Raw genomic sequence first — 20809 nt, 5'->3', positions numbered from 1 at the left:
CGTTCACATTGAAGAGTGTGGAGCGCACGACGGTGGAAAACCAACAACATTGAATTTTCCGTTCCTAACACACGCACACAAACAAAGCGCCAGTCGGCTTTGGAAAATTGTTGTTTCTCGCCGCGGTGGTCGTGAAAAATTCGATTTCTTCCACTTTCGGGGCCGTAATTGCGTGCATTTCGGGAGTGTTTTCCTTGTGACAAGTGCGAATTTGGTAGTTTTCCGGGTTCGATGTGAAAGTTAGACGGGGGAAAGTGTGAATTTAGTGTTTTTGGGTTGGGAAATTCGGGCTTAGTGACGGGGTGGGACCAGTGCCGGAGTAAACATTCCACTTCCGGTGGCAAACCTTGCTCATCGTTCATCGTCATCCTGTCATTTCGTCATCCGGCGTTGGTTTGGCCACTTGGTCCAGAGCCAACCGGCCGGAAGTCGCCAGCACTTCGCCCTTCAGAAAGGTTTGTACGCGTGTGTTTTTGCTGTGGTTTTTGGAAAATTGATTTTTACTCGATGGTGGAGAGAACATGTTTGCTAGGATAATGATAGGTTAGGGTAGGTGACCCTATTGTTGTCATTCAATTTTTATTTTTGGCAATCTAACGTACAAAAAGTTCTTCAAAATTTTATAATTTAAATTTCAACGTCAACTAATTTTAATAAACATTCAAAATTATCTCTCAATCCACATTATACACACTTTATAACACTTTTACCGCAGCGGGAGGTTTATGAGTGTTGGCGGCTATTTTTGGAAGACCGGCTGCGTCGCGTCTGAGGATGAAAAACGATTGCCATTTCTCATTTTAGCAAAAGGGAATTATTTCTGTCATTTTCATGATCAAGCGCGAGCCAACACACCACAAAAGTGTGCGTGTCGAAATTGTAGAAATTCTCCTTCGTGCAAAAACAAAGAACGGAAATTACCGTGAAATATCAGGTACAGTAGAAGCCTGATAGATTGACACCTTCAGGTTTGAATCTAACACAAGAAATTAGAAGAACTGTCACTTTTGACAGGACTTTACAAACGATATCAATCGAAATTCAAAATAAACAAACTATGCTGTTGTTTTCAAAACGTCAAAGTTCAACTGAAAACAAAAACAAGCTTTCAAATTGTAGTATGACCTATTCTTCATGTAAACTAATGTCAAAAACATAAACAATGACTTTTATATCCCGCCGTTTGACTTGTGGGTTGGGGTCATCCCGCCAAACAAATCTTAGTAAACTTGGGGTTGCGATGGGAAAAATCATGTCAAATATTTTCGGTTTGTTGTTTTGGACAGAGTTTGCGAAAACATCCTTCGAAAAAATTCTAGAAATCCCTCTCGGTTTAAATTGTGGCATTGGCATATCATTGGATCATTTCCTCTCCTGAACACAGAACACGAAGGAACTGCTCAGTTTCAGAAACGGACTTGGCTGCCGAAGGCATGCGACCAGCGGAACGTAGCGGAGCGGAACGGAAGGGATGGTACAGATTAAGAAAGTGATCAACGTTATTCACGATGAGCCAAGGGTGGCACTGGTGGCAAGCTTGTGTGAATTTTAGCTTTGGAAAACATGGAGCTGGTTGTCCATTCCCGTTTTTTCTAAGAATTTGATTTATGTCCCATAAAGACCAACGCCATGTAGTAAACCCTGATAGTGAAAGTGCGTCAAGCTCCATCAAGACACAAGAAAAACTCTTTTAGATCAACAAAAATCATGGGAATACAAATAAAATCCTTTACATAAAAAAACATCTTTTTTTTGTTCACGATTTTTCAGTAATTATAAAAAAAAACTTTATTCATAAATAATCATTCGGAATCGCATAATTCCAATTTTCTTTTCTTGAGTGAAATTTCTTCCATTCGGCTTGAATTAACTAATCTACGGCAGCTAGCAAATCCGTAATGGCCATCCTTTCGGTACCTTTAGCGTGATCACGGGCAGTTGACATTCTTACGTTTATAAAGCCGATTCGAAGGCTTCAGTGTTTTGTAAATATTAGACACCCGTCCAACGTTGGCCAAACACGTATGTTTTAGGACAAACTCCTGACTCGAGGGCTGTGTTTCAGCTGTGTGGTTCTGGTGACCTAGCTGACAGGATAACGTTTCCCTGTGCAGTTCCACGCGTTCCGTTTTGGTGAAACACGTTGATGATCTTCCGATAGGCCGTGTTGGATTTATCATTATACACTCGAGCCAAATTTTCGGCAGAAATGCCGCAATCAAACCGTTAGTATTTCCAGTTCCTTCATCTGAAAATAATAATCCGTCCAAAACAATAAACCGAAAATATTTGACATGATTTTTCCCATCGCAACCCCAAGTTTACTAAGATTTGTTTGGCGGGATGACCCCAACCCACAAGTCAAACGGCGGGATATAAAAGTCATTGTTTTTGTTTTTGACATTAGTTTACATGAAGAATTAAAATGACTAAGAGCCTTCGCAACCGTTCAACCGTCCCCCAAAGCACCTATCTGAGGAGAAAGATTTTTGATGGATGGTGACAATTAAAGTCAGTGCACTGCACAGTGCCGGTGGTAACGTTCCGTGGTGGGTGGTTCTTATCTTATCTAGAAACAAAACAAAAGAAAGCCAGCCCCGGGACATGATGGCAAACACCGGTGCCCTGGTCTTGAGGGAACACCGAGATATTGTAGAGCAATTCGTTGTCAATTAGTGGAGAGTGCTGTGCAGACTTTTTGTTTCGCGTGAGTAATGGTTTGAATTGTCGTCTAAAAATAAATGTTAAGTGATTGGTCATGTTTGTTAGAAGCTAATGATAATAATACCATTTTTTTACTAAGATCTAAAGTCCATTGAAAGTTTGATACCCTGACCTTACAGACATATGCTTGCAACGTCGTGTAATTAGTAGGCCTTGCTTCTGAATTTTGAGAAATTTTGAAAATTGCGTTTTCTGAAAGGGAAAAATGTTCGCCGTGAAATTTCCTACAAGCTGCATGCATTGGTTTTGCTTGGCTACCCTAAATTAAATGAGCATTTCTAAAAAAAGATTTTTTCGACTTAAATCAGCCTGGGAGAAGCCAAAAACTAAAATTTTGGTCGAATATTGATAGTGCATCTTAGTTGTAGACAAAAAACCTATCGTTTAAGTATAATACACACCAGATTGTAACAGTTTTTATATTGATTCCAAGCAATTTTAGAAAATTTGTTCAAAAAAGTGACTTTTTTCAGTAAATCGAATAGGGGGTGCGAGAAAGTATTTTATTATTTTTTCTTGTCTAAGAAAACATTGTTTCTAACATCATAATCTACCATTTAAGAAGTGAGCACCTGAAATTCCTTGACATGACCTCAAAATGGGACAGGCTACTCACCACACATAACCTTCGGACGCCTAGAAATGAGCAGAAACTTGCAACAGAGACCACAAAAGACCCGGGGGTCGTTATTAAAGTGGATTGCTTTGCTTTGCAAACTCATAAAAAGTATTTTGGGCTGTTTTTTTTATCACCAAATAATAATAAAAAAAATCACTTATAAAAATCAAGAAATAATCTTTTCTCTTCTCTTTTCTACAGATTTTCAAATATTCACATTTCCATTCAGAAAAGCAATAGAAAAGTCAAAACTAAAACTATTTCAGTGTAATTCTCTTAAGAATCTGGAATTTAAAAAAAAGTGGATAATAGCCGGTTTTTCAATGTTCTACGAATGGGTACATCTTTTATTGAAAAAAAAAACAATTTTTACCTTTAGAAATGTGTTGAACATCACTTTTCGGTGTAATGAAACTTTGTCAACTAAGGTTGAAGTACATGTGGTGGTTTTCCATAAGACCAAAACAGCCATCTTGCATTATGAGTGTCCAAAAATGTCTCCATGTAAAATAGCAATTCTCTCTTGATTTTTTAAACCCGGCTGAAAATTTTGTTGGTGCCTTTGTTATGCCAATTGGCATTGCCCAAAGAAGCCATTTTTCATCAATAGTTTTTTCATATAATTTTCCATACAAATTTAGCAGCTGTCCATACAAAAACTAACTTAATGCACCTATGTGGTTGATGCCTTCCTCACTATTTACCAAAAATGTGTAATAAGATGGGTTTGGACACAAATTTCATTTTTTTTATTCGGAATAACAAAGTACATAAATATCACATTAGGGGTCAAAACTTGAGACAGGGTGGACTCGTTGGTAAGGTCTTTCGATTACCTAACCAGCGATGCGTCGGATAATGGATCCGGACATTGTTTACATACATTTAAATGAGATCCGGCTACAAAAAAAAGTACATAAATAACACTTAGGTAAACATAATTCGAGGCAGGATTGCCAGATTTTCAATGTTTTGAACTCGTTTGAAAGGTCTTTTGATTACCTAACCAACGATGTATAACATGTGATATTTGGTGCGATTTCCTGCCATTTATTCAACTTTTGAAAATATGCGGAAACACATTTTTGTACATAGCTTTTGAACTATTGATCGAAACTTCAAACAATTCAATAGCAGCGTCTGGGACGCTGAACCAAGTCAAATGCGACTGGTTTGGTCAAAATCGGTTCAACCAGTGCTGAAAAAAAACTGAGTGACAATATTGGTCACATACATACACACACGGCGTGTTTTCTGGGCAACGTTAAGGAAAAAAAATAGTCATCGCTACTTTCAAAAGTATCTTATAGGAAATTTTCTCAGCTTTCCAATGCTTCTAAGAGTGTTTCATCGGGAAATTTCTGAGATATTTATATTTTAAGTTTTTTGTTTTAAAATCCTTAATCATTTATTGGAAACTTTTAAATAACAGTCTAGGAAACTTGTCAAATGATGTGTTTCATGTGTCATTTACTCATCAAAAAGTGCAAAATAATACAAGAAACAACTTTGTTGAAGGTTGCAAACCGCTAAACATTTTGAAAATTTTGTTTTAACCGAATTTTTGAATATGTGGGATTTATTCATAAAATAAAATCATAAAACCGCAATAAAATATTATTTTTACAAGAATAAATAGATTATTACATAATTGTTGTGTACAAATAACACCGGTCTACTCTGATTCAGCTTGGAATTAGCTGATACAACCGAAATTTTTACAATTTGAGATTGATAGGGTATTAAAAGATTTTGATAAATAAATAACATATTTCCTTAATTAAACATTAACCAGTTGGATGAATACAAAACATGTTTAATACTCGAAATTGAACTGCAAACTACTGTTGCAAGCTTTAGGAAAAATACCTTCCATTAGTATGAAATGATTGTTTCATTTTTATTTATTTTTTTTATACTAAATGATCAAGGAAAAAGCAATACTTTAGACGTTTATAAGACTCTCATCTTTAATCTCATCTTTTTTAAAAAAATGTTTTATTTCTTGATTCTTGTTCAAATAGTTTGGAAAGACTTTTTTTTTGTTTTTTTTTTTTTGTTAAAATAATAGATAATAATTTTCAAACAAAAAAAAGTTTGTGACGGTGTTTTCAGCATTCTGAATTGGAATACTCGAGTTTTATTGCTACTTTTAAGTGCATTTTCAACAGTAAACATTTTATCAAATTTTATATTTATTTTATTCTCATGAAAATATGACTTTTGAAGCTTGCAACAGTAATATGTAGTACATTTCGATTTTAAATCATATTTGTATTTATGTTCCTGGTTAATGTTTGCTTAAGAAAATATCAAATTTATTCATTAAAATTCAATAATACTATTAACAATCACAAACCTGCCAAAGTTTTGGTTGAACAAGCTCAATCATAGCAGACTCGTGATATTTGCACACAAAAAATATATGTAATAATCTAATAAAAATATATTTTTACATTGTTTTACGGTTTAAATTTCATAATAAATTCCAGATATTAAAAAAAAAATTGGTTTAAACTTCATTTTCAAAATGTTTAGCGATTTGCAACCATCTACAAAGTTGTTTCTTGTCTTATTTTGCACATTTTGATGAGTAAATGACTCATGAAACACATCATTTCATAATTTTTCTGAACAGTTAGTATGAAATTTCCAATAAATAATAAAGAAATTTAAAACCAAAAAACTTAAAATAGCGATATCTCAGAAATTTCCCGATCAAAAATTTCGCTCTTAGAAGCATTGGAAAGCTGAGAAAATTTCCTATAAGACACATTTGAAATAAGCGATGACTATTTTTTCTTGATAATGTCTTTCTAGAAAACACGCCGTGCACAAATACAAATTCACATACCCACACACATACACACAGATATTTGTTCAGTTTTCGATTCTGAGTCAATATGTATACATCAAGGTGGGTTTTCGAACATTAAATAAAAAGTTCATTTTAAGAGCAGGGTTATAGCCTTACCTCAGTGAGGAAGGCAAAATGATGCATGAAAATTCAAAAATCTTTATCTTTTGATGGAATTTTTCAATCGATTTGCTGTCTTCGGCAAAGTTGTAGCTATGGATAAGGACTACACTGATAAAAATGATGTACAACTTTTGGTGATTTTTAATATCCCTTTTTGCCACTAAAACTAGATTTGCAAAAAAACACCAATTTTTAATATTCTTTTATATTTTAGGGGGCATTTAATACCAACTTTTCAGAAATTTCCAGAATGTACAAAAAATCTTTGATTGATTTTAAATTTTTGAAGCGAATACTGATTTTTTTCAAAAAATCGAAATATGATCAATTCCATGTCAAATAGGGAATCGGTTGTACCGGACCCTCTCCGATTTCAATGAAACTTTGTAGACATGTTATCCTACGCCTATGTAAGCCATTTTTGTGTATAAGGAGTCAGTTTCACTCGATAACATCATTTGAGAAGGGCGTAAGTGTTTTCAATATTTTTGTATTTCGTAATTTAAATATAGCTGTATCTCGAAGCCGTTGCATCGTATCAAAAAGTGGCCAAACACAAATTTGAAGGAAATTTGACGGGCTTCCCGAAGAAATACACTGAAAGAAAAAAACACGTGACTTTAATGAGATTTTTTCGATTTTTATGCTTAAAAGTCAAATTTGAAGGTGAGCCCACTATTATTTTTCGCTCATTTTTTTTTTTTGGAAAACAGTCTAAGATGTTACAAAAAGACTCACAAAAATGCTGGATGGAGCAACTCACCTAAAAAAAATATCAAAATCATTTACTGAAACTGTTTTTTAAGTGTTCTAAACGTCAAAATCTTGAAAAGCTGAATACGGGAATCGATTCTCCAGACAATTTTACATAACAGTCTCCATATTGACCACTGTCCTAAGTCCAATCCTTGTGAAGCTACAGCGGTTTAAAAAATAAAAATGTTGAAAAAATTGCTTTTTGATGGGTTTTGTTCATTTCTAAATGACAGACTTGATTTTTCAGTCTCGTAAATATTTTAAACGAAATAACTCGTTTTTTGATGATTGAAGCTAATTTACTATCCAGGTTACTACCATCCACTAAACTATACTGAAAAAATCTGTTTTCAGTTATTTTGCACATTCTGGAAATTTCTGAAAAGTTGGTATTCAATGTCCCGTAAAATATAAAAGAATATTTAAAAAAATAAAAATAATGTTTTTTTGCAAATCAAGTTTTAGTGGCAAAAAGGGATATTAAAAATCACCAAAAAAATGTGGTCTAAGACAATCTTATGGGAAATTGAACGAGCTTTCCTTTAAAAATATTCACGAGACTGAAAAATCAAGGCTGTCACTTTAAAAATGTCAAAAATTACCGAAAAGCAATTTTTCAAACATTTTTATTTTTTAAACCGCTGTATCTTCCAAGTATCTTCCCAAGGATTGGATTTAGGAAAGTTGTCAATATGAAAACTTTCATGTAAAATTATCTGGAGAATCGATTCTCGTATTCGGTTTTTCAAAATTTTGACGTTTAGTACACTTTTCAAAAAAACAGTTTCAGTAAATGATTTTTGTATGTTTTAGCTGAGTTGCACCATCCTGCATTTGTCGTGAGTCTTTTTGTAACATCTTATTATATTTTCACAAAAAAAAAATTGATTGAAAAATAATTTTGAAGAGGGGGGGGGGGTCCACGGCCTAACTGCGACTATTTAATAAAAAACTTACCTAAAAATGGCTTTAACTTGAAAACGGTGCACTATATCAATAATTCACTTAAGTACTTTTTGATTGGCAATTCGATTTTACATCAAAACATGAAGTTTTTTTTTGCGATCAATATTTAGATTTTTTGGCAAAATCAGTATTGATTAAAAAAAAATCATACTAGGTCAAAGATTTTTTGCACATTTTGGATTTTTTTTGAAAAGTTTGGATTTGATCACCCATAAAAAATATAAAATAATAAGAATTGTGTTATTATTTTTTTTTCAAGTCAAGTATTGACAAAAAGCGAAATAAAAATTCTCCAAAATATGTTTTTCCGTGTATCATTTTTTTCAGTGTAGTCCTTATCCATACCTACAACTTTGCTGAAGAAACCAAACCGATCCAAAAATTCTCTGAAAAGATGTAGATTTTTGAATTTTCTTATATTATTTTTGTATGGACAGTTGCCAAATTTGTATGGAAAATTATTTGGACAACCTAATGATGTAAAATGGCTTCTTTGGGCATACCGAAGGCACCAAAAAAGTTCCTACCGGATTAAAAAAATACAAAAAATGGAATGACCAAATCAAATCTGAAGTCTTCAAATTATGCTAAAAAAATTACTTCGTTTGTTGATGCACTTGATTTGTTGATGTCATTTAGGTTATTTTTTCCGAATGTCAAAAGCGACCAACGACAAAATAACACGATCTTTTTGATATGATTATCAATTTTGTGTTAAACAAAAACAAAATCTGAATCATGTTGATTTTGTATCAAAATTAAATAAATAAATATTGGAAAAATAATTCATAATGAATTCTTTATCAAGTTACAGATCGTCCCACCCAGTTGCCTGCCCAATCTCAACATGCTAATATTCTCAATTTCTCCACCCACTCTTTCTCCTTCCTCTATTTCAGCACAACAATCATCAATCTCGTCGCGCAAATTCATTGATTCGACCCGTCGAATCACCAGCTCGACCCATCAATCGGTTCGATCGCCCCCGAGCAGCTCGGTCATGTACTACGACGGCATGGAGCTTCCGTCCCCGCAGACGGCCTCCGGCGAGGGAAACAACCCGTTCGGGGATTCGTACGTGAAAAAGTACTACCGAAAGGCCGAGCACAGGTGAGAGATTCTTGGGGTATCGAAGGTCAAATATTTGTTCTTTTTTTTTTTTTTTTTGGGAGCTCTGAAATAGGAAATGAAATGGTGAAGGAGAACTGCGTATAGAATGGCAAGCAGGTTTTGAAAATTGAAGGATTTCGACTCCTTTGTTGAGGTCTTTAGGTTCAAAGGAACAGAAACTCCCAGCGGATTTTTTGGGTCAACCTGCTATCTTCCGATCCCATCGCCATTTGTTATAACTTTTTTTTTGACATTTTTGTTTTATTCCTGTTCGGAATGTTTGACGTAGGCGTGAAAGTTAAAATCTCTCCGGCCGGATCCGTTTGGCGCGCGGGAGCGTAATGGGAAAAAGTTCCTTCCCGGTAGGAAGTTTCCACGTAGGCTTGCGGTGAGATTTCGCTGATTTTAAATTGAAATAAGTGCGTACCTTTTATGCTTCTTTTTTTTTTGCTGGTTTGTTCAGGATGGGAGGTGCGTTTTCACTTTGTTTCCGGATTCTTGGGATGTCGTCTGCAGATTTATTTTTCGTTGAAAAAAACAATTTTATTTCAATTTACGTCGGTTTCACTTTCTATAAATAACGCGCTTAAATCGTGATTAGCGAGTGACGTAAAGGGCCACGAACAAGGATCGATACAGGTCTTTGCGTTTTGATGACCGCTCAGATGAAATGAATGCTGTGTTTACATTTAGATATCGATTGTTTTTGATTCACGCTGGCAAACAATTCAGGCTTAAATAAAGTGTAAATTATCTGGAATCCAATTACATCCACCTCGTTACACAAAATAATGTCGATAAAATCCTGTCGATTATCTAGCCGCTCCATTTCCGGTGCACCTTCAGTGGTAATTTAATTATTGACCAATAAAAATTTAAAATTTTATGGACACTGGATTAATCGAGGTGGAAAAATCCACAATCGATACGTTAAACTATTTTCACTTCCGTATTTCGCAATTCGATTTAAACTCCCGTTTTATTTGCACAGTCTACAGTTTTGAATTGAGATTCCAAAAAGACTGCCAATAAAAATTAAGAGGCATTTAAATGATCATATTGGAAATCAGCGACCCTAAGCTAATTTGAGTAGTCAACTGCCTTTAAAAAAATAAAATCAGACACTTTGGAGGTACTCTGGGTTTGCTCGGCACCGATTCCTTATTAAAGCAGGGCTGCCAATTTTGAAGCTCGTATAACCTTGTGGACCAAATGAGGAAAAAAAAAAATTGATAATAAATTACGCATTTTCCTTCCATAGGACACGAAAATACCTCAATTAGTTTAAGTTTGCGGTTGAATGTTGCGCAATTCCCACTAACTTGGACTTTGCACTAAATTATTGCTATCGATCGCACTATTGCGACTTGCCAAACTGCCTTGGAAAAAATTAAATTTCCTAAAAAATGATCAAAGTGCTCGCTTGTTTTCCAGCTGTCAAAACGTCGTTTTTGTTCAACTCATTTAATCTCAATTTGAAAATGAGCATTTTTCAATCGTTTTTTGCCCATAACATTTTTCAAGAATTAAAATGTTTAAGAAGAAACAAGTTTTGGCTGAAATATTTCAGGAATGAATTTAATTATTTTGTTAATTCCTGAAATATTTCAGCCAAAACTTGTTTCTTTTATAACCACCAGATCATTTTGTACATTTTTGGGCTCCTCTAGAAAATTGTAGAGCTTGTCAAAATTAACATTTTTATTCTTGAAAAATGAATTTTGGTCAATTCTATCAAGAGTTATGGGCAAAAACGATTTGAAAATGCTCATTTTCAAATTGAGATTTAATAAGTTAAACAAAAAAGACCTCCAAGATATTTTCAGTAAATGTACTCTAAAATGTGTACTTTCAGATGCTTCTAAGAGCGAGGTCAGACTCCACCACCTTTTCGAGTAATTCAGATTTCAAAATGGCGTCCTTTTCGTCGTAATTTGGCTATAACTTTCGTTTAAAAGGTCCGATTTTCGCTCTCTTGGAAGATAAATGTGTGTTTCAATAAGCTCTACAAATGTTTAGGAGACATCAACTCGCTACGACACAAGCCTGAGTTGATAAATTAAAAAAAAAACTCATTTTTTCATAAACACACAGTGCAAGGATCAAAAGTGATTGAAAGTTTTGCGGATGAAGACAATCATAATTTCACAAATATAATTGAAATGAAGCAAAATCGTGAACTATTATATCACATCTATGTTGTGTTATTTTTTTGATGAGATTTTTTTCGTATATGCCGATTTTCTACGAAATCGGTATTTTTCTCAAATTTTAATTTTTGTATTTTTTAATCGGACTTAAACTTTTTTGGTGCCTTCGTTATGCCCAAAGAAGCCATTTTGCATCATTACTTTGTCCATATATTTTTCCATACAAATTTGGCAGCTGGCCTTACAAAAATAATGAGCATGAGCATGAGAGACCACCCATGGTTGTCCTTCTCCGTTGCTGAACAGAACCGTAATATCCTTTCAGCACTACTGATCATAGGCTTCGACTATCAAGTGGTATTTCCCTTATCAACAGCATGTATGAATGCGCTGAAAAGATAAAACACCATGATTTCCAGAACAAGATCAGTTGCGAATAGGTAACAGTCATTGGCCACCAACGGCGCCCGCCATGTCAGTTTGTAGATCTCGATTTTAAGGGACGGGAATGTTAGTTAGCGCAGGTTGCTACTAGGGCAGCTGATTTACTCTGTGCTTACACCCCACAAGCGCCAGGAACCTGAAAATTGGTTAGTAGGATAGGGTGTTTGGTCAGGATTCATCATAGAAGATGATGATGCGACCCAAAATCATAGTGTTTGTTGAAAGGTATTATATTTTATTCTCAAGGCAAACAATCGGTTGCTGCGGATGAGACATGTCCCGTTTAACTGTTGTTAAATTTTAAAGGAAATGGTTTAATCTTAGATAGCCGGCTGTGGAAAGATAAAGCCGAATAGTGCTTATTTATAGAATGAGGTGTTAAACGATAGCGTAGTCTAATTTTTAATTATATAATCATTTAGTTCATGAATTTGTTACAGAATAGACGCGACGAACTCAATCATCAAGTGCCTTCCGATCTTCTTTCTGTTAGCTAGATAAGGTATTGATTTTCGTTGCCTCTCGAGCTATGATGCTATGGAGAAGGCTTAACACACAAACAACCTACGTCGAGCCCTCCGAGCTACGGAGCTATGGGAAGGTCTTTTCAACACAAAAAAGACTCGCGCACCACACGACGTTCTTGATGAATCAAAATAATTTTGTTACGCGATAAACCTAACGAACCCGGATCATTTTTATCGAAAACTATATCACAATTCACGACAAAAATGCGAAACAAAAGGCACACACAAAAAAAAATCACTTTTCACTCCAAATATTTTTTTATGGCCACGCGCTCCCTTTGCCAATTATGCACTCGCAGCTGGCCTTACAAAAATAATGTATGAGCAATTCTCTACCAAAACCGGAAATGGATTTTATTTGTATTTTTTGATTTGGCTCAAGCTTTGTGGGGGCCTTCCCTATGACCAAAGAAGCCATTTTGCATCATTAGTTTGTTCATATAAATTTCCATACAAATTTGGCAGCTGTTCATACAAAAATGGTACGTATATATTCGAAAATCTGTAACTTTTGAAGGAATTTTTTGATCAATTTGGTGTCTTCGGCAAAGTTGTAGGTATTGTTAAGGACTATTTAGAAAAAATAGGTACACGGAAAAAAATTTCCCGATTTTTTATTAACTTTTTTCACAAAAACTCAAATTCCCAAAATACGTATTTTTGATTTTCGAGATTTTTGATATGTTTTAGGGGACAAAAATCCGCATCTTTTGAGCTATAGAGAAACATGGTCAAAAAATCTGCCGCTGAGTTATGATTTTTTGAAAAACTGGTGATTTTTGGAAAAAATCAAAATTTCATACATAAAATTTTTTGACCTCATTTTTTATGCAAAATTGAATTTGCAATCGAAAAGTACTTTACAGATACAGCGGCTTAAAGAAAAAGAAACACGAAAATTGAAGTTTTCTAAGTCTCACCCAAACAGCCCACCATTTTCTAATGACGATATCTCAGCAATTAATGGTCCGATTTTCAATGTTAATACATGAAACATTCGTGAAATTTTCCGATCTTTTCGAAAAAAATATTTTGAAAATTTGTAAATCAATACTAGCATTTTTAATGGGCATAATATTCAAAGTTTAGCCCTTTTAAAATGTTAGTCTTGATTTAATTTTTTTCAAAATATTTTTTTCGAAGAGATCGGAAAATTTCACAAATGTTTCATGTATTAACATTGAAAATCGGACCATTAATTGCTGAGATATCGTCATTAGAAAATGGTGGGCTGTTTGGGTGAGACTTAGAAAACTTCAATTTTCGTGTTTCTTTTTCTTTAAGCCGCTGTATCTCAGCAACCAGAGGTCCAATCTTCAATGTCTTTTAGACAATTTTATAGCAAATTTTCTGAACTTTTCAAAAAAAATATTTTTAGAAATGGTCACTCATGGTCACTATTTTTAAAAATTGAAAAACTGCAAATATTTCGCTAAAATCAAACTTTCGGTGGCTATATCTTGAAAACGGAGCCCTTTATCAAAAAATCTGTAAAGTACTTTTCGATTGCAAATTCAATTTTGCATTAAAAAATGAGGTCAAAAAAATTTTATGTATGAAATTTCGATTTTTTCCAAAAATCACCAGTTTTTCAAAAAATCATAGCTCGGCGGCAGATTTTTTGACCATGTTTCTCTATAGCTCAAAAGTTGCGGATTTTTGTCCCCTAAAACATATCAAAAAATCTCGAAAATCAAAAAATACGTATTTTGGGAATTTGAGTTTTTGTGAAAAAAAAGTTAATAAAAAAATCGGGAAATTTTTTTTTCCGTGTACCTATTTTTTCTAAATAGTCCTCAACAATACCTACAACTTTGCCGAAGACACCAAATTGATCAAAAATTCCTTCAAAAGTTACAGATTTTCGAATATTTACGTACCATTTTTGTATGAACAGCTGCCAAATTTGTATGGAAATTTATATGGACAAACTAATGATGCAAAATGGCTTCTTTGGTCATAGGAAAGGCCCCCACAAAGTTTGAGCCAAATCAAAAAATACAAAAAATAAAAATGGTCGAAATCGGCCGGTTTTGTAGAGAATTGCTCGTATGAAAATTCAAAAATCTGTATCTTTTGAAGGAATTTTTTGATCGATTTGTTGTCTTCGGCAAAGTTGTAGGTATGGATATGGACTACATTACACACGGTAAAAAAATTTGGTGATTTTGCCTTCCTCACTGAGGAAAGGCTATAATCCTGCTCTAAAAATGAACTTCGTATAAAAACATCGTAGACCCACCTTCATGTATACATATCGACTCAGAATCGAAAACTGAACAAATGTCTGTGTGTATGTGTGTGTGTATGTGTGTGTGTATGTGTGTGTGTATGTATGTATGTGACCAACAAACTAGCTCATGTTTCTCGGCACTGGTTGAACCGATTTGACCCGAACTTATTGCATTCGACTTGGTTTAGGGTCCCATAGATCGAGTTTTATACAGATTGAAGTTTCGATAAGTAGTTCAAAAGTTATGTATAAAAATGTGTTTTCACATATATTTGGATCTCGCTTAACTGTATGTAAACTATGTCCGGATCCACCATCCGACCCATCGTTGGTTAGGTTATCAAAAAACCTTTCCAACGAATCCAAAACATTGAAGATCTGGCAACCCTGTCTTGAGATATGGCCACTTAAGTGATAGCGATGTACTTTTTGGAAGCCGGATCTAAAAAATAGATGAAACTTGTGTACAGCCATTGTTGTGAGGAAAGCTCCAACCACATAGGTGGATTAAGTTAGTTTTTTATTTAACTTTTTGTCACTAAAATTTTATTTGCAAAAAAACACTATTTTAATTTTTTTATATGTTTTAGAGGACATCAAATGCCAACTTTTCAGAAATTTCCAGGTTGTGCAAAAATCAAATTTGCAATCAAAAAGTACTTTAGTGAAATTTTGATAAAGTGCACCGTTTTCAAGTTAAATCCATTTTTAGGTGACTTTTTTGAAAATAGTCGCAGTTTTTCATTATTTTTTTTAAATTAGTGCACATGTTTGCTCACCTTTGAAAAAAATATTTTTGAAAAGCTGAGAAAATTCTCTATATTTTGCATATTTGAACTTTGTTGATACGACCCTTAGTTGCTTTTAAAAGGGCGTTATATTGAATGTTTGGCCCTTTTAAAATGTTAGTCTTGGTTTAAAAAATTGAAAATATTGTTTTCGAAAAGATCGGAAAATTTCACGAATGTTTCATATTTCAACATTGAAAATCGGACCATTAGTTGTTGAGATATCGACATTAGAAAATGGTGTGTTGTTTGGGTGGGACTTAGAAAACGTCAATTTTCCTGTTTTTAAACTTTTGCATGGCAATATCTCAGCAACTAAGGGTCGTATCAACAAAGTTCAAAAGTGCAAAATATAGAGATTTTTTTCAGCTTTTCAAACATATTTTTTTCAAAGCTGGACAAACATGTGCACTAATTTAAAAAAATGAAAAACTTCGAAGTTTTTCAGAAAAGTCACCTAAAAATGGGTTTAATTGAAAACGGTGCACTTTATCAAAATTTCACTAAAGTACCTTTTGATTGCTAATTTGATTTTACATCGAAAAATTAAGTTGAAAAATTTTTGCGACCAAAATTTCGATTTTTTGAAAAAATTAGTATTGATTAAAAAATTTATAACTCGCTCAAAGATTTTTTGCACAACCTGGAAATTTCTGAAAAGTTGGCATTTTATGTCGTCTAAAACAAATCAAAAAATAAAAGTGTTTTTTTGCAAATCAAGTTTTAGTGACTAAAAGTTAAAAAAAATCACCAATTTTTTTACCGTGTATCATTCTTTTCAGTGTAGTTTATATCCATATCTACAACTTTGCCGTAGACACCAAATCGATCAAAAAATTCCTTCAAAAAATACAGATTTTTGAATTTTCATGTACCATTTTTGTATAGACAGCTGCCAAATTTGTATGGAAAATTATATGGACAAAGTAATGATGCAAAATGGCTTCTTTGGGCATACCGAAGGTACCAAAAAAGTTTCAGTAGGATTAAAAAATACAAAAAAAAATCGAATGACCGAAATCTGAGAGAACTGCCCATTTAAATTTAATATCGATAAGACCAGCAGTGCATTCGAATTATTTGTATAACTTAGATTGTACAAAGCTAAAGATTGTACAAATCATTAGCTTTAAAATATAATTGAGTACTATTGAATTTAGTTTACCTCAGCAAATACACTTTTATAAAAATATTACCAAACTTATTATTCCAAATCGAACCAACTTGACATTAAATCAAAAGCCGTTCACTGAAATATCTTCAATCACCACCAAACATCCTCATCTTTCTCACTGAGCCATAAATCCAGTCTACGAGCGACATCAGGCAGAAGATCAGCTCCCGGCACTCACTTTATTTACATCACGAGGAGCAGCGATAGAGTGTTTAGCAAAACACACAAACCCATCCCAGTCGTGAGCCGTACGCAAAAACAGCAACAGCATCAGCAACAACAGCAAAGTAATGAACCCGAGCTGCATTACGACGACGGCGCACGATAGTTTATGGCTGTTTGCTTTCGCCTTCCCAGGGACTGTTATCAGCTACAGCGATTCTCAATCAAAACGTGAAAGATTTAGGGTAGATTGTGAGGTGATTTTTGAAAATGGTAGAGAGATTTTGATTCTTTGACGATTACCCAGAAATAAAATGTTGCTTTGTTGCCGTACTCGAAAGGTCAACTTGAGTACAGGCACTTTTTATGCATATGTGGGAAGACTCAAGCCGTTACCAAACCGTATCGATAAAACTTGCCCAACGTGTGCAGTAGCTGAGCTGTACAGCGAACACCATGGTCTAGGAAATGATGCTGTCAGTTCAGCTGTTGCACTCTTTTCGATGTTCGATGACCACTGCTAGCTTGCTGGCAATGACGAACGTTACGTGACCTGGGCCTCTAGACAATGCAGCGTGGAATATTTTGGGGGCTCGTCAGCGAGACCGGTTTGACGGGTTTTGGGCTGTTTCAGTGGAATTTTTGTTTTGTTCAAGATTCCGCTTGAAATGAAGGCATAGACACCTAATTTGTTTTTCCACTCTATGGGTCTCAGACGATGCTCACCAGTCCTGATAACGCGAACATCAATAAGACCCATTTCACTGTCAACAGGGCACTCTTATCAGTGCAAGTAGTGCAACTACTGGCTCCAACGGAGGTTCGCCGTTTGCACAACAACATCGGCAAAGTGTTTATGAGTGATAATCCTTCGACTCGAAAAATAAACACAATAAGTAGTCAACGCGATGGGAATGTGCTATCAGATTTCCCAATCACGTAGCGCGTAACAAGTTTGCATAAAAACAAGAGTTCACATTGCAATCCATGCAATTCCAACTGCACCAGACTGCAATCAGACCGTCATCTTCCAGCGCAGCTGTTGCTGTCGATACGGTATCAGTTCGATGGTTTGACATCTGGAATTTTAACCCTTTTTTTCGAGAGACTTATGCTTCTTTTGACATTTTGAGGTGTCAAACTTTGTTTTTGTCACAATGGTCATGTCTGTAACATAACAAGTACTAAATTTACTTTGCTTGACAGCAAACTCCCGTTGTCAAACCAGCAGGGTACTCCCCGTACCTGTCCGGAAGTAGGAAAATCGGAACGTCCCTCTACGGAGCGCATCATGTGGCGTACAAAATAGATGAGATTATCTCGAATTTATACCGGCAACACAAATTGGAATCGAAACGATGAACCTCCACGCTCCACGTAAAATTCCAATGGAAAACAAACGAAAATGGAATAGTTGGTCGGGCTAATCGAAACTGAAACCGCACATGTCTGTCGATGGTAATTAAGCTGTTTTTTCGTGAAATAACTATATGGTGGTCGGTACTAGAGGTGCAAGCTGAGAGTGAATTTTGTCGTTTTAAACTTGAGATCTTTTAAACAGATTTCAACTCTCATAAAATCGGTGATTGAGCAACCCGTACAACGTACAACAAAGTTAAAAAGGGAAATATTCTAGTTTTTTTTACAAACTTTATCAAAAAGTTCATATTCCCATAAGCAAATCGAAAAACAAGTCGGAAATTAAAAACAAAGTTTTTTGGGCATTCAACTTTTACTGATTAAAACTGAAATTGATAAATCATATTTTTGTTCAAATTTGAGATTCTTGTAGGAAATCAATTCTCTACAGCTTTGTCGAAGGATGCAAAACGCTCCGTATTAATCTGTTTTGGTTTTGCCTTCCTCACTGAGTTAAGGCTATAATCCTGCTCTAAAAATGAACTTTGTGTAAAAACGTCGTAGACCCACCTTCATGTCTACATATCGACTCAGAATCGAAAACTGAACAAATGTCTGTGTGTATGTGTGTGTGTGTATGTGTGTGTGTGTATGTATGTATGTATGTGACCAACAAACTAGCTCATGTTTCTCGGCACTGGCTGAACCGATTTGACCCAAACCTGTTGCATTCGACTTGGTTTAGGGTCCCATGGATCGAGTTTCATACAGATTGAAGTTTCGATAAGTAGTTCAAAAGTTATGTATAAAGATGTGTTTTCACATATATCCGGATCTCACTTAAATGTATGTAAACTATGCCCGGGTTCATCGTTGGTTAGATTATCAAAAGACCTTTCCAATGAGTCCAAAACATTGAAGATCTGGCAACCCTGTCTCGAGATATGCTCACTTAAGTGATATTGATGTACTTTTTGGATGCCGGATCTCACTTAAATGCATGTAAGCTAAGTCCGGATGCCAGATCTCACTTAAATGTATTTAAACTATGTCCAGATCCACCATCCGACCCATTGTTGGTTAGGTTATCAAAAAACCTTTCCAACAAGTTCAAAACATTGAAGATCTGGCAACCCTGTCTCGAGATATGCTCACTTAAGGTGAAGCCATTGATCATTTTCGAAGAAAAATTATCATCACTATAAAATATTCTGTATTAAATTCAATTTAACGAATTTCAGCACCAAAATGAATCAGCATGTGCCGGTTGTTGCCATCTTGAAGCCACTGAAGGAATTTTTGATCTAAGTCAATTGTGCTTCAAAATTTATATAATTTTGTGGCACAGTCATTGACGTCATAGTTGGCAATCATTGATTAATGACGATTTCCATAACTTTACAAGGAATGGGATAATCGTTATCAAAAGGAATTAGCATGTGTAGCGCACTATTCTAAACAACTTGTTGAAGGAATTTTGTCAAAATATTGAAAGCGACGCAAAATTTATATCTTTGAACGAAAAATCATGACAATGATGGAAGTCTTCACGTTAAGTGATATTGATGTACTTTTTGGATGCCGGATCTCACTTAAATGCATGTAAGCTAAGTCCGGATCCACCATCCAACCCATCGTTGGTTAGGTTATCAAAAAACCTTTCCAACGAGTCTAAAACATTGATGATCTGGCAAACCTGTCTCGAGGTATGGCCACTTAAATGATATTTATGTACTTTTTTATTCCGGATCTAAAACATAAATGATATTTTTATACAATTCCATCATATCAGCCATTGTTGGTAATAAGTGAGGAAGGCTCCAACCACATAGGTGGATTAAGTTAGTTTTTAATTTATACCCCCTGAGATATACACCCAGAACTGGGCATCGGCATACGAGAGGATAAAGAGCACGATTCGATAGTAAAATGCTACTGTATGCGGACGGAGAGGATAAATCCCGAAATTGCCGTGAGTACTTTACTCATGGGTTCATTTTCCAAAAAAGTTCATCTATCAAAAAAAAAGTACCGGTACCGAGATTCGAACCCAAGACCTTCGGCTTATTGAACCGTGCCTTTGCCGTATAGGCTACCATGGTTCGGTGACTAAGTGGTGGTCATTTGTCCATATAAGCCACTCAATTGGATGAACTCGTCAATGAACGAATGAACTCGCGTGAGGTCTTTACTCACGCAAAATAGTACTTTCCTCACGTTTATTTTCGGGAGGACTTTCCCCTCGTTCTTTAACTTTGGGTGTAGGTATATTTTTTTTCTATCGGTTAAACAAATTAAAAGTTGAAAATTTACGACAAAAAGAGACAAAAAAAAACAAAAATATTGACTGCTTATTTCGAAATAACACAATCAAAACAAGTCTTCCTTGAAGTGACGCACCAAGCCCTCCAAAACGAACCGAAAAAAAACTATACTGCTGCGTCATTGCCTTTGTTTACAAAACAACTCAAGGGTGCGCCCTTATTGGTGTGTTTGTGTTCCACGCATTTGCATACGTGTAAACCTTGGTATGCATTCGATTCCAGCGATTTCTCGACACAAAACCCCCAGCGTTCATTCCATACGCTCCAAAAAACAAAAACTGACAGCATTTCGAACATTTCGAGTTTGTTGTTGGAGTGGTGCGTTTCTGGGTTGTGTTTTGATCAAACAGCTGAGTGGAGCGCGATTCGCGGTCACGAAGTCTCGCGGACGAAAAGAAGCAAAATTGAGTGAATCAGAGTATGGGAGAGAGAGAAAGGGAGAATGAATAAGTTTTGCGTGTGTATAATATAAAAAGAGTCGTATGTGTGTGTG

The 20809-nt window shown here is 35.1% G+C and overlaps 1 protein-coding gene across 1 annotated transcript in view; it reads left to right on the top strand.

The window, feature by feature from the left end:
- Nucleotides 1–20809, top strand: part of LOC6045821 (cytosolic purine 5'-nucleotidase) — a 105108-nt gene continuing 84299 nt past the window's right edge. The window contains exons 1-2 of the mRNA XM_038254928.1: nt 1–455; nt 8945–9155. Of these exons, the coding sequence (XP_038110856.1) occupies nt 9046–9155 (110 nt within the window). The 5' untranslated portion in view covers nt 1–455; nt 8945–9045. The remainder of the gene's footprint in view (nt 456–8944; nt 9156–20809) is intronic.

This window comes from Culex quinquefasciatus, chromosome 1 (genome assembly GCF_015732765.1).
Source record: "Culex quinquefasciatus strain JHB chromosome 1, VPISU_Cqui_1.0_pri_paternal, whole genome shotgun sequence".
In the NCBI taxonomy this organism is placed as follows: domain Eukaryota; kingdom Metazoa; phylum Arthropoda; class Insecta; order Diptera; family Culicidae; genus Culex; species Culex quinquefasciatus.
The sequence above is the reverse complement of the archived record's forward strand: the minus strand, read 5'-3'. Positions and strand labels throughout refer to the sequence as shown.